Source organism: Erpetoichthys calabaricus, chromosome 17 (assembly GCF_900747795.2).
Source record: "Erpetoichthys calabaricus chromosome 17, fErpCal1.3, whole genome shotgun sequence".
Classification (NCBI taxonomy): domain Eukaryota; kingdom Metazoa; phylum Chordata; class Cladistia; order Polypteriformes; family Polypteridae; genus Erpetoichthys; species Erpetoichthys calabaricus.
In genome coordinates this window covers 33440286-33455719 of record NC_041410.2, presented here as the reverse complement: position 1 = coordinate 33455719, position 15434 = coordinate 33440286, and the positions used below count along the sequence as shown (strand labels likewise).

The window sequence follows — 15434 nt, the reverse complement described above, 5'->3', positions numbered from 1 at the left end:
GTATGTGCTCACTCCTGTTTTCTGTGCTCTTGTCGGACTCTTTTTGCGCCTGCGTCTCTCGCGGCCCCTCATCCGTCTCTCTCCCCCTCTTTGTGTGTGTCCCTTCCCTTGCTTGTAGGGTCTGTGGGGTGGTTTTGTGTTCTTTTTTTTGGTCTTCCATGGGCTTGTTGAATCCCCCTCTTGGTGTGTGTCCCGTCCCGTGCCTGTAGGGTGGCGGGGGTATGGTCGTGCCTTGCTATTGTGCGCTCATCTGTTCTTTTTTTTTTTGGTGTGTTTAGTTTCGTGTGCAATGTGTTTCGTGCTTTCCCCTCGTTTGAGTACTCTTTAATGTTTTTTTTCCTTATTTTGGTGCTTGTTGAGCCTCATTTTTGTGACTCCTTTCTGTATGTGCTCACTCCTGTTTTCTGTGCTCTTGTCGGACTCTTTTTGCGCCTGCGTCTCTCGCGGACCCTCATCCGCCTCTCTCGCCCTCTTTTGTCCGCCTTTCTCGGGTCCTCAGCCGACTCTCGCGGACTGTTTGTTGCGCCGGCGCAGTACGTCTTTTTGCAGCTACGGCCCATGGCCGGATGTGCCTGCGTCCATCATCCGGTTTAGCATTCTCGGTTAGTAATATGGATTCTTGTAGTCTACTTGCTAAGTTAAGGATTCAAAATAATAATAAGAAGACATTAATTAAGAAGACAAATAATACAAATAAACAATTTAATAATTAATAAACCAACAATACCAGAATAAACTATGTAGTTTGCATGCTCACAATTTTAAGCCTACTTTTGCCCACCCCTGTGTCTGTCTGTCTGTGCATATACAGTGGAACCTTGGTTCACGACCATAATTCGTTCCAAAACTCTGGTCATAAACCGAGTTGGTCGTGAACCGAAGCAATTTCTCCCATAGGATTGTATGTAAATACAATTAATCCGTTTCAGACCGTACGAACTGTATGTATATATATATTTTTTTAGTTTTTAAGCACAAATATAGTTAATTATACCATAGAATGCACAGCGTAATGGTAAAATAAATGTAAAAACATTGAATAACACTGAGAAAACCTTTAACAACAAAGAAAACTAACACTGCAATAGTTCCTATAGTGCTAGGAACCGCTCGCTAAAAACACTTTTTTTTAATGAGTTTTAAGCACAGGGGAAAAAATGAACATTTGAAAAATCCGTAATTTAATAAACCACCAAGAAAAGTAACATTGCAACAATGCAGGCTACGAACCGATCACTGTAAATAGAACTGAAAACAAAAACAAGCCTTCTCTACCTTATGCGTCCCTCGCTCGCTCTCTCTCGCGCCTTTGTGTGTGTGTGTGCGTCTCTCTTTTGCGAGCCTGGAGAGTCTGTGTGTGTGTCTCTCTAGCGCGCTCCTGTTTGTGTGTGTGTGTGCGCCTCTCTCTCCTGTGCCTGTGTGTGTGTGTGTGTGTGTGCGTGCGTCTCTCTTTTGCGAGCCTGGAGCACCTGTGTGTGTGTCTCTCTAGAGCGCTCCTGTGTGTGTGCGAGCTCTCTCTGTCTCGAGCTGCCTGTGTGTGTGCCTCTGTCTCTCACGCTGTGTGTGTGTGTGTGTGTGTGTGTGTGTGTGTGTGTGTGTCGCTCTCTCGCTCTCTCTCTTGCTCGCTGCACAGGAAATGCACAGGGAGAGACTGAACATGTACAAACCGAAAGGGAACCTGGCTTGTTCGTATACCGAGTGTGTGGTTGTGAACCGAGGCAAAAGTTTGGCTAACTTTTTGGTCATAAACCGAGTTGTACGTGTACCGAGACGTTCGTGAAACCGAGGTTCCACTGTATATAAACATGCATTTTTACAGTTCTCAAGACTTACGACATGTACAAAAGAGATTTTCTCAAATATACATTTACTTTATTTTAATATAAATAAAGTAGACTACAATTACTCGCTATGTTAATTTTGCCCTTAAGTATTCAAGGTAGTTGGATATCTTTCCACCAGCATTACAGGCTACAGAAGAGGATGTACTGTTCTATAAGCAACTGTTAGCACCTTCATACCTGCAATTAGATAGCCCCTTACATCTTCTTCAAAGTACAATAGCAAAAGAAAAATATTTCCAAGATAGTTTACAGGCCTGCAACACTCACCGGGCTGCCTGGCTGGAAGCTGCGACAACTATTCTGACACCATGTGCACTCTGGGTTCTTTGAGCAAGAGCCTTCCTCTGAATATATAGCACAAAAATCAAGATGGTGCTAGAAGAAAGCATCAACATGAAGTTGGAGAATAAAAAATTACATTAAATAATATTAAAAAAAACAGTGACTCTAGACATCAACATGCTTAACACATATATCCTTTAAATTTCAAATTCTAGCCCAAAATATAATTATGGTTTAAGATGTTCTGTGAGAAATAGTTATTGCAACAATCCTTACATTTTGTACAAGAATCTGCTGCACAAAAATTGGCACTTTATAAGCCAGCAGGTCTCCCCGCGGAACTCCACTATAGCCTCCAGACACAAGAAGGACATTTTCATTCATTACGGAAGCAACATGAGAATAACGGCCTCGGACAACACGGCTAGATTCACGACCTAGAACACAAAAGATTTTATTTTTAGCCAAACCAAATTTACCTAAAAACATATAATTGTATATTAGCCTTAATTTTATACAAAAACACTCACCATCCCGAGTCTGAAGTAGCCTAGTCATTTCATCTGCAGACACCCACTGATGGCAACCCAAGTGGTAAAAAAAGATTTCTTCATCATAACATTTCTCCTCTTGGTAATGGATGTGCACATTCCCACCTGATTGTATAAAAGTAAGGGAATAAGGAACTTGTTTTTTTTTTTTTTTTTTAAATTAAATGCAAATGTTTATATAATATTATCTTAAGTGAGAAATGTTCAGTACAGTATTGTTTTTTTTCCTTATTTGTTGTATGTTAATTAATCTGTTTCAGCTTTGTGTCTATGCTTCCATTGACGTTTGAATAAAGTTAAAAGGATAATAATTCAAGATGTACACAATTATCTTTTAAGTCTTGTGAGTCTGTGAATCATATTTTGAAAAATATATTTTGAACTTGTCCAAAGGATAAATCTTAGGGAAGATGGTGGGATCAGTAAGTATGTTTCTTCTTCTACATCTTTCCTCCAATATTAACTGAACACACCTCCAACTGAGCTGTATGATGTTATGGAATCAATAACATTTTATTGTAAGAACAAAAAGGTAAACTGGAAACTACTTGCACCCATTAACTGGCCAGCAACAAGACAAAAATGGGGTGGGGAGGGTTTGGGGAGATAATGAACCTGAGAAGCACATAAACTTTTGCAGCCACACTTAGTTTGAAATACCATAAAAACTTAATAGAGCCACACGTAGCCAGATGTTAACAGCACAATAGTGATGTATTTACTATCTGAAGGATAATTCACACCTAGAGGCTGAATTCATATAAGTTGTCTAACCATCTGCAGCATTTCTTGCAAGCATGGCTGAATAGTACATATTGTTTGATCAAAAGACTCCTAGCACAAAATATGAGGCATGTTATAACTTTTAAAAGTGTACAACTCGTCACCCACTTTGAATGCAAAACAATTTGGAGTACTGGAAAAAACCTTTGCAGTTTTAGTACCTTTTGAAGAGCTGATAAAGGAGGTGACATGATCATCTGCATTTTTACCTCATATTACATATATACATACAGCCAGTCGTCGTCTTACGACCAATGTGCTTCACCACTGTCCCACTTACGACTGCTACCGCATCTTGCGTCTTCCAATGTGAATGTTCCTAAGCTGGGCATTCGACAGTTTTCGCCACGCCAGCTCTCTTCTTTTTCCTGTCTCTAGTCGGCATTGCTGTATGCTGTGACTCATTCATCTCGATCTCAGTTTATTATTGATGGTGATAATAAATTATAACTCTTAACAATCAACACTAAACTGAACAATAATAAACTCTAACACCAATGTCCAAAACAATCTAGTTTAGCAGGAGCAGTTGATAGTCAATGTGTGAACAGCCTTCTGAAAGCAATGTAAAGCTTTGTCCTACCAAGAGCCTGATGCAGTGTGGGGTTTGAGATGATTGGATACATCTTCATCTGACGGAGCACTCCCCATCAGTTCGAACTCACATGGACAGGCAGGCAAATGGACAGCACATAGATACAGGCAGAAAACTGTAATCTAAGGTGGTCAGGTTGTAATCAAATTGTGGGTATGAGGCGAATTCACAAATAGACAAATGACGGCAATCCCCATGGCGTCTTTACGGTTAATTTTTAAAGGTTTAACCTGCTGAATCTTCTTCCCAGCAGCCCCTGTACCCTCCAAAGCTGTCTAATAGCATCACAACACAGGAGAGCTGTTGGGAGCTATAGGAATTTTAAGTAATGTTGGTACAACTTAAGGGATTTACTATACAGTACTATACACATGGTCATGTTTGAGTACATATACCAGTCCATCTTCTGTCCAGATTGCCTTACTACCACACAACATCCATTTTAAAAAGAGAGAATGAAAGGAAGCTGGAAAAATATTTGAAAACCATTTTTCAGGCGCCTAATTTTCTTACAATTATCAGATATTTTCAGCAGTGAATGCAAGAAAATTTAAAAACAAAAATTACATTAAAAAATAAACACAATCAGTATAGTTTTTCACCAGTTTGCATACCCTAGACACTTTTGTCAAGCTACAAACCAAATGTCCTCTGTTGTACTAATACTGCCAAATTAGGAATTTTACCAGGTTTGTACTGGTTCATTGCCAAATGACTTTTCTAAAGCATAGTGACTTGTCAACAACAACAATCTTTTGTTCAGGTATGTACACCGAGTGAATCTCTCCATTAGTACAACAAAGGACAGTTTTATTTTTCAAAAAGACTTCTCTTGTGCAAAATGATAGGGCAGTTGTTATCAAGAAAATGCAGACATGAAAAATAAACTGAAATGTTTTTCACTCATGCTTTTCTGTCCATAAGGTAAATGTATTGCTGATCAATATGTTCAACGTCAGGCTTTTAATTTACCCCTTGATATAGAAGAAACTCAGTACCCTGGAATCTGGCTTCAGTGTGAACTGCTGTATCAGCTGCTGCACAATTCTCTGTTGCATCTAACATGCCGTCACTTAAAAACAGACTAGAATTCCGTAAGAGATCATCTGAATCTGACACATCTGCCTTCCACCCTGGACATGTATTGAATGCCAACACTGAAAGTTGTCCAGCATTCTTGTTATGCCACACTCATTCAGAAGTGGTACTACAATTTACTGGTTTAGCTAACTTATCATCTCCATATGCTTCAATATCGCTAGAACTAGAATATATCATAATGTCACTACCAATTTCTTAAAAGCTGTCACTATTACCCACCTTAATAATAGAATAAATGTCTGGGTGTCTTGTCTGTGTGTGTGTGTGTGTGTGTGTGTTCTGTAGCTATGTCTTTGCCAAACAGTTTTCTTCGTCACACACTTTATGCTACAACAGCACATATTCAGCTCTCCTGCATCTGCAAATGCTGTTTAAACAGCCATCCTCCATCACTAGCTGCTGTTCGCCACAGATGCATAAACTTGGGGGTGGTGGTGTGTGTACGACTAGCAGATGAGGTTACCATAGTAATAACAGTAAAAGGGGTCAAGAGTATTCGGCCAGTCTAGTGACAGGACAAAGAACAAATGTTTATTTATATATTTTGATTAATTCTGGGCCACTTCAGCCCAACTTAACCCATGCATAGGGCCAAACATGATGAAAACTAAAAAATACATTTTGCAATTTATTATTTGACTTCAGTTAGTCTTTGCTGCTGTAATAGATTTGTTTAATTTTAGCTTTTCATCTCAGTTTTAACATTTTATTTCAGTGTAAGTAAATGTTATTTAATAATTATTTTCATTTATAATAATAACATTGTTCCAGACACATATTGTAAATAATGGTCCGTCATGCTTTTTTTAAATATTTTTATTGCCGCAGACACAGCACACAAGCATTATCTGCATAAACTTTTACTTAATCTCTATCCTGAACCTGAACTAGTGCTATATTGAAATTTCAATAAATTTTATTTTTATTTTTGTATATTTCTCCTTTTAGCAATTTTTTCTTTCTTATTTATAACCACTATATACTCTAACTGTTCTGAGACAGCCTATTTCAGGCAGATGCCGCCTTTCACACTATTCCTATTATATGCAGCACAGGCTGATGTCACAACTCTCATACCCTACTAACAAATCTCAGTTCTTACCCACTCCCTTAGCTACTCTTACTATTTTAGAACATAAAGAAACAGAAGACAAGAGAAAACCAAAACAAAAAACAATTCAATGTGAATTGTTAAAAAATCTGAAGTAATAGGATATAGGATATTGCAACTGTGCTATAGTTTATAAGTGAAAAAACATTTCAATTGTAGGATATCAAAATGCTTCACTTGGCCTTATAATAGCTTAACTGCATGTTTTTGTTTGTTTACGACAATAATATTGAATTGAACTTTTTTTGTTTTTGACAAACTTGAATTTCACATTTTGCACCAAGCATATATTTTTTTAAAGTAACATAAATGAGGTTTATTTACACCTTTCACTTTTAATAAAGCCTTTTGTTTAGGAAGGAAACACTCACCATAAATGACCATGTAGTTTCCAATCACTGTGGCAGAATGAAATGCCCGTTCTCTTGGGCCATTAATGGGATATCTTGAGCGAAATGTAGTCCAGTAGAGTTGGTCTACATGAAAGGCATCTGTAGTGTTCACTCTCATACTGAATCTGCCAATGTAGGATGTAGATTGTTAAATTAGAGCACAGTTCAGTCATATGGATTTGTTTGGTTTGAAACCTCCCTTTGCATAAATTAATATGTAAGGATTAAGTAAAACACTAAAACTTTAATAACTTGCAAGATAAGTATTAAAATATTTATTTCACCAGATTGTAACTGCAATACTCTCAAATATATAAATGGCTTTTTTTGAGTTATGGGCAAACACTCACTTTTTCCCCATACAGCAAGATTACAATAATGCAATCTATGGGTCGGTAGGTTAATACTTGCCAATAACAACTGTCAATATTATAATACATTTCCTGTGTAACTTTTTATATTCCAAAATGGTTGTCTATCATTCCATCAAAAAAGGAAAAATGTGAATTTGTATCGTACACAAATGATATAATTCTGAAAAAACCCTCTTGGCAATACCAGAGTCAAGTACTTCTAAGTTATCCGGAATAAGAAAAAATATTCTTTCACTTGATGAATTAAATAATCAGTTTTTAGGTGTAATGTTTTGCTTGACTTTCACAAGAAATTTTGGCCAAAATGTAATTCGATGTTTCCCTGAATACATAGGTGCTTCATTCTCAGATATCTCTGCATTTACATCTGTATTTTTAATCAGCTAATGATGTAAACATCAACTCCTACAAACTTAACACAGTGGTTCACTGACAAACCAGTCTTTAAAAAATGCTGCTACAAAATCAGCTTTCAAGAATTATTTTACATGTAGATATCCTGAACTAGTCCTGCGGTGGGTTGGCACCCTGCCCAGGATTGTTTCCTGCCTTGTGCCCTGTGTTGGCTGGGATTGGCTCCAGCAGACCCCCGTGACCCTGTGTTCGGATTCAGCGGGTTGGAAAATGGATGGATGGATGGATATCCTGAACTATTCTGGAATTCACTAATTCAACAGTATATATATATTATAATGTCTACATTTTTGTATTTAGTATGGGTTTAAAGCAGTATTGTTCAGTTACTGCATAGAAAATGTCAGAATAAATTTAGAATGTGCACATGTTTAGATAAATGAGGTAGTTCCCTAAGATTAAATCCCACTAAGATTATAAACCCCAGATTTGCTGTAACACTGGCATTATCTCCATATCTGCCACACATTAAAATTCAAGCCTTGCACTGCAATACTTGTTTACTTAAATGTTTGTTTGGTAACTACTTGATATTCCAGTATTTTAAAGTCATTTTTACTGTAAGTATTCATACATTTCATTTTATATTACAGAAGAAGGCACAATATTGTTTATTTCAATAATAGAGGCACTTAATAAAAAGCCATCGAATGGGATTTCTGTTATCTTTGTGGTATCAAAAGGTATCAAGTATCATAAAATGTTTCTGGCATTGGTGTCAAAAACAAAAATTCAGTTATCATAACATCCCTAAAGTGGACATGAACAGTTAACCTCAGTTGTTAGGTACTGTATTACAGTTGAAATCATAAATATTTAAGCCCCCAAAGATTGCAAGGATTTACCAATGAAAGTTTTTTCACAGAGCTAGTTTTTGCTTTGGATGACTTCTTTATCAGTCGAGTTATGCGCAAAGTCAACAAAGAAAATGTATGCTGTAGTATTTGTGAATAACAAGATATTTTATTAATTTGGCCATGTCACAATTATTCACCCCCTACATAATAGTGCAGTTTTTAAAACCTTCTGCTAACTTTTATGGCCTAAAGTGGAGCTAAAACATAATAATAATAATTCATTAATAATTCGGTACATTTATATAGCCCTTGTCTCACTGCTCAAAGCGCTGTCCACACATGGAAGCCTTTATGAATTCAATAGCGATCCTTCACTGGCTTTAACTGTGATGCATATATAAACCCAACCCATGAAGGTGTTGAAGGTGAATTACAATCATAGGTAAGACTAAGGAGCTTTCACAAAAGCTGAGAGAATAAATTATTTTGTTGCACCTGAAGTAAATCAGGTATAATGAGATTTCCCAAAAACTGAACATTCCCATAAGCACCATTGGGAGCAATATAAGGAAGTTTAAAACTTATGGCACATCTGCAAACTTGCCTGGCCCAGGGAGAAAGCCTAAAATTTCATCAAGAACCCTGAACAACTTAATCAGGACAACTAAGAAAAACCCTGTGTTACTGCAAAACTACAGGATGACCGGATGATGGCCAGGACAAGTGCTTCAGTGGCAGCTACAAGACAAGCGCTGAATAAACAAGGCATTCATGGTGGCACTCCAAATTGCACTCCACTCTTGACCACAAAGAACATGACAGGTTGACTAGAATATCCATCCATCCATCCATTTTCCAACCCGCTGAATCCGAACACAGGGTCACGGGGGTCTGCTGGAGCCAATCCCAGCCAACACAGGGCACAAGGCAGGGAACCAATCCCGGGCAGGGTGCCAACCCACCGCAGGACACACACAAACACACCCACACACCAAGCACACACTAGGGCCAATTTAGAATCACCAATCCACCTAACCTGCATGTCTTTGGACTGTGGGAGGAAACCGGAGCACCCGGAGGAAACCCACGCAGACACGGGGAGAACATGCAAACTCCACGCAGGGTGGACCCGGGAAGCGAACCCGGGTCTCCTAACTGCGAGGCAGCAGCGCTACGTCAGAAGAAATTTGGATAGACCTGCAGAGTTTTAGGAAACAGTTCTTTGAACCTAAATTGGAACTGTTTGAACACATGGACCGGAGGTATGTCTGGCGTGAGAAAGGCCAGGCTTATGACCAAAAGAATAGCATCCCCACAGTCAAGCATGGAGGGGGGTCATTGATAATGTGGGGATGTTTTTCAGCTGCAGGAACTGGCAATCTCGACCGTGTAACTAGCATCATGGATTCCCAGAAATACTTGGCCATTTTAAAGAGGAACCTGATGCCTTCTGTTCAGAAATTAAACCTTGGTGATCATTGAACTTTCCAGCAAGACAATAATCCCAAATACACCTCCAAGTTAACCAAAACTTGGTTGATAAATAAATCCTAGAATGTCCAGGCATGGTTTTGCAGTCACCAGATTGAAATACCGTTGAAAATCTTTGGTGGGATTTAAAGAAGGCAGTTGCAGTATGGAAGCCAGCAAACATCAATGAGCTGGAGGCTTTTGCACATGAAGAATGGGCAAAGATTCCAACAGAGAGGTGTAACAAGGTGAACATATCCCAGGCAGGGTGCCAGCCCACTGCAGTTTCATTACAGTTCGTTAAGAAATATTCATTCTCTGAAAAACTATACATTTTACATTCTGAAATAGTAAAATGAATATCAAATATCTATTTTATATAGTTACTCATTGCAATTGCTTTATAATTAAAATAAACCATCATTACATACACATGAAAAAAGGGGGAGAAAGTGGCTAAGTGCAGATTCTCACCTGGCAGTTGAAGGCCTATGACCACCATAAACAAGCAAAGTACGTGATGCAGCATGAAAAACCATTGAATGCCCAGCCGCAGCAGGAGGCTTTCCTCCTGAAGGCTGTACCAGTTCCCACAATTTACTCTCTAGTGCAAAACGGTACAATTCTGAGGAAAACATGTCCTCATTAGTTCGGCCTGAAAAGAGAGACGGGTATCAGTTTAATAATCTTCAACTTCAGATCTCTGAATAAGACAATGTAGTGGAAGAGCAATTGAAGAATCAAAACTCACCACCAAACACATAAAGATGATTATTAACCACAGCTGCAGCATGATTGGCCAGCTTAGGTGCACCAGGAGCATTCGAATGGCTGAGTTCTTTCCAGGAGTTGTTCAGCGGACTATACATCCAGACATCACTGGCTAATGAACCATTGGCAAGCTCACCTCCAAATATTACCATGTTCCCAAGCCACTCAACTGCAATATGAGAGTGTCTTGCATCCTGTAAAAAAATAATCTTCTTAATGCACAAGGGCAACAGTAAAAAAAAATGTTTCAGTAGTTGTAATGTTGGTGCAATTAACAGAAACCAAATCAGTTTATTTTTATCCTACTTAATATTACATACAATGAAAGAGACCAAAATCATCAGCATTCACAATAAAAACAATGGTGAAACTACAGTGGACCAAATGTCATCAACAAACCTGCCAGTTTTCAACCACGTCAGCTTTCTAAACTTAACATGCTGTTGTCCTTTGTTAATTCCTGAAATCCTATTTATTTTGCTTCATTATTTTGCTTCAAACTGATGAGTCACATTTTGTGTGTCTGTTTATTCAAGTCTACTTCTATATTTTCATGTACAGTAAAGTGGGATAATGATTTACTACCATCTTTTGAGCTCTGTATTACTAAAGTCCCCGTAACACTAAATTACTTTTTCAGTCAGGGCCAGTCATGGTGTACTCCCCTGACTTCAGTTTGTATAATTTGACCTCCAGAATGTCTCAGGTCCGGTCTCTGACTCACCGCAACAGGTTTGCCTTTATCTTAATTTATAGGAAAGGGCTCCTGTGTGTTTGACAAATGACAACAAATAAGCACTCATCTAGAAGTAAAGTGTATACAATACAACCTCAAGGAAAAAAACAAAACGGGTGATTTGACTCATTTGACAAGATCCAGTAACTGTAGTTTGTAACTGCAGTCATTAAGTTTGACTTGTTCTGCATTAAGAAGCAGTGTAATGCACAACATTGTAACCTGACCGAAAGCTGATCTCACAGCTGAATGTTTCCTATGGCACTTGCTACTGTCAAATCAGACTGTTAAACTATGCCTAGGTATAAGTGAAGCAGTGCACTGCAGTTTAATGAAATATCCTACAAAGTAACAACATGATTACCTTTGTAGTTTCTCATAAATTCATAGAAATATAATTTTATTTGAACATTAGATTATAAAGTAAGTGCACCTCACACAGCTGGCACCAAGAGGTAGTGAAGCTCAACACTTAAGTTATTTTATGTTTATAGTTGAGGTGAATGACATATTTATTTTAACTCGCTTATAATATTTAAGTTTGTACTCCTGGAGTCTTTAGGTTTTTGTTTAAAGGTTTTTCAAAAACTTTCACATGGCTATGAGTGTTGTCTTAACTAAATATATTTCTGCTTTTCTTAAATTATTCTAAACCTAGGGCAAATACAACAAATAACATTGCTGCTTTTTGCTTAATGCTACTGGTTATGACTCCCTGCATCAGTGAACAGGACAGACCCATTTATTGATACAGCTGATGGTGATTGCTACTTTTTGTATGAAGGTTAATGTTTTACTTTTTTCTGCATGCTCTGTGTTGTAGGTGAAAGAATAACACAGTAACATTTACCAAAAAAAAAAAAAAAAAACATGCATTAAATGATAATCCATTCCCTGTTCTTACCGGTAAGGAGTTACACATCAACTGTTCCCAATGGTTAGAAGTGAAATTATAAATTACCAGGTTCTCCATGGCATTGTTCAGATCAAACCCTATAGAAGAGAATTTCATAAACCTCTTACAACATTAATTGGAATAAACATGCATTCTTGTGACAATGTTGACATTAACTTGATGTGCAAAAATTAATTCAGGGGAGGCTGGAATGAGCTAAATAACTCTGCTTGGCAAAATGTTTTTGGATTTTTACAATTTATAAAACTAAAATCATCTTTATTAGGACATGATAAAAATATTCAGAGAAAACAAGACACAACTTGACTACTCTAAGATAACAGATTAAAAAATTGTGAATAGTGTTATATTTGAACATAGTGGGTTCTGCTTACACATAACAAAAATTAACTGGTTTCTTCAGTAAAAGGCCATAGAAGATACATGAAGAAAGATTCTCCAGTTGTATTTAAAAATCCCAAGGTGACTATCAATATATGGAAAATATAAATTATACTCTGTAATTTCAGTGTCAAAGGGAAAATTCCCATTTGCTTGAGGATATTGTTCTGCCAGGAGTTAATGGAATTATTTGAGAGGAGGACTGGAAGACAATGCTGGGTGTGAGAGCCAGAAAAACAAAATGATCTACTGACAAGCCCAAAAATGAACTCCTAAAATGAAGTAGGTAAACAAAGCTAAGGTCTTTTTTTCTGTGAAATCACTAATCACTCATAAAACTAATCACAAGCTTGCACTTTAAAAGGTTTATCTGCAAACTAACACCTCTATATTTCAAAACCAAAACCGGATCAAAAAGGAATCGAAAAAAGATATTAGCAATCTTAGGAAGAATTCAGAACAAACTTACTTCATAACAAATCTTACCTCAGTTAAAAAAGGTCAATTAAACCTTACCTACTGTTTCTTTCGGTTAAACAACTGAAGCTTTGTTGCTTCATGCTAATTGAAAAATAACAGGCTGAAGTGAAATACCTACATCTAAATCACAATGTGACCTTCAGCAACTTGCCCACCATATGATGACGTCATTTTAGAGTTGGATTTTTCTTTTAACTTACAATTCTTTGTAACTGTGAGATTTAAAATACACCAGTGTGTTATATTTAAACTAGGATGCTAGATAACCTTCTCAATTTTTAATAATTTAACACAAAAGTACCATTATAGTTCTATACCAAGTAAACTCTTAGTACTCTTATACTAATGCTTCACTTTCTCATTTTTAATTGTTTCCTTTGTAACACTTAAGCACTATATCAAGTTTCCTTCAAGTCTCCACTAGCTTAAGACTGAAATGATTTTACTCCCACTACATTCCAAGGAAAATGTGTACTATACTCACACACCTGTAAGCCACCTACCTTATTTTACTTAAATGCTGTGTACAACATGTGTAAATTCAGTGAATTATCATAAAAGCAGAATATTAACGTTAATGATAAAAAACAAAAAGACACAGGGTCAGTAAAACGTGTTTTTCAGACTCACCCCCAAATATGTACAAGGCATTTGTAGTGTTAAGAAAAACTCCAGCAGCAGCAGTTCTCGGAGAGAGACTGCCATTTCCAGGGCTAACTTCATACCAGCTGCCAGCTCCCTGATTGTCCCGCAGGGAAAGGTCACAACTCTGACCAATGAAACCTGGTTTACATTGACAGAATCTATTATCCTGAGGAAAAGGAAAAATGTTACATGTTAAATAATTCATTAGTAATTCCAATAGTAAATAATTTGTGCAAGTACTTTTGTAAATTACTGTACTTAAAAATTTTTGACAAAGGGCATATTATATATACATTTATCTATAAAACATAGATAAATAGATAAAGGCATCTATAGTTATCTGATGCCTTTGGTGAATGTTTCTATATACACAACCCAACCTCTACCCAGTAAAACTGTCTGTGTACTTACTGAACTACATGTCCCATGAAGGCTACAATTTACACTACAGCTGGGCTGATTGCATCCTTCACCCACCCATCCAGGATGGCAATTGCACTGGCCAATAGAGTTGCACACACCATGGCCAGAGCAATCGAGTGGGCACAAGGAGAAGGCAAAGGTGGCATTAAAGCCAAGTAGATTGTAATTGGCATCACTAAAAAGGTGAAGCAGCATCTGGAAAGTACAAGAAGAATATTTACATTTACACAAAAAAGAAAAATATTAGATATGACTAAAAATGAACAATGATAATATATTTAAAGCAAACAGAGCACAATGTGGATAGGGTAACTATATCTAACTTTGTTAGAAAGTTATTGCTTTTAAATTAAACTCATATTAGTGTGTGCTTAATTTGAACAGAATATAATTTTCTCTCACAGCTATAGTTAGATAGAACTTTCTTAGCTATACTGTATCTGCAATATACAGTAGTGTGTTAATGTAGTCTGTGAGTGTATTTGGAATCGTCCCATTACTAGAGTGGACTGAAAGACTCATTTACATAGACAAAGCTTTCTGACCGTTTAGAAATGGTTCAACTGTATGAGAAAACTTAAGAATGAAACAAGATATTTAAGCTTGAAGCAGAACTTTTCTTGAATAATAACTTTTCTTTACTATATCAATTTTTCTCTCTATTTTTGTGTGAACTTTTTTACTTTGAAATTTTTACTAAAGCCTTTAAAAAAGAAGATAATTTGTCTGTAGAATCATTTCAACGTGAAAAACGTATACATTTTTATGTCGCAGATGTGCTCTAGGGCAGTAGAAATACATTCAATGGCCAACAAGAAAAAGCACAACTAGAACCATGGACTTATTTATAATGACATTTTAGAATAAATGCACCATCTTTGGAAGACAGCAGAATGGAGCCAAATATACACCATTATACCATCACAAAACTGAAAAACACAACACAGTCTTATTCCCAGGATGACTCATTGCGAAGACACAAACATCCGCTCCATGTAGCCTGTAGACTGACAGACAGGTGCTGTCCTATTCCTACCTTGCCTGAGCGAGCCTCAATAACTTCAGGTAGTGTACTTCCACTCAGACTGGCAAGCAGGGGACTGCTGTATGAATCACCATCATAAATGAACAGATAGTCATAGGTGCACTCCGTCTCCATGAATGTAAATGTCAGTACAATGCGGTACCGACTGCTTGGTGCTGCAAAGACACAGGGGGCAAAAAAAAAAAAAAAAATCAAATTCAAGTAAAACTGTCCACTAATTTCAAAGAACAGCCCAGTACATTAGCAAAAACTGAAGCTACGGTTCTGTACCTTTCATATATTTCAAAAAGCAGCCATGGAACTATAATATGTGCACTCAATAA

At 37.2% G+C, this 15434-nt stretch overlaps 1 protein-coding gene across 1 annotated transcript in view; it reads right to left on the bottom strand.

Annotated features, from left to right (window-relative positions):
• megf8 (multiple EGF-like-domains 8) overlaps positions 1–15434 on the bottom strand; it is a 115638-nt gene that overhangs the window by 67776 nt on the left and 32428 nt on the right. Inside the window, exons 3-12 of the mRNA XM_051920590.1 lie at positions 15103–15266; positions 14055–14261; positions 13629–13809; positions 12126–12214; positions 10466–10679; positions 10189–10369; positions 6639–6784; positions 2657–2782; positions 2403–2563; positions 2112–2219 (exon numbers count right to left, since the gene is read on the bottom strand). Of these exons, the coding sequence (XP_051776550.1) occupies positions 2112–2219; positions 2403–2563; positions 2657–2782; positions 6639–6784; positions 10189–10369; positions 10466–10679; positions 12126–12214; positions 13629–13809; positions 14055–14261; positions 15103–15266 (1577 nt within the window). The remainder of the gene's footprint in view (positions 1–2111; positions 2220–2402; positions 2564–2656; positions 2783–6638; positions 6785–10188; positions 10370–10465; positions 10680–12125; positions 12215–13628; positions 13810–14054; positions 14262–15102; positions 15267–15434) is intronic.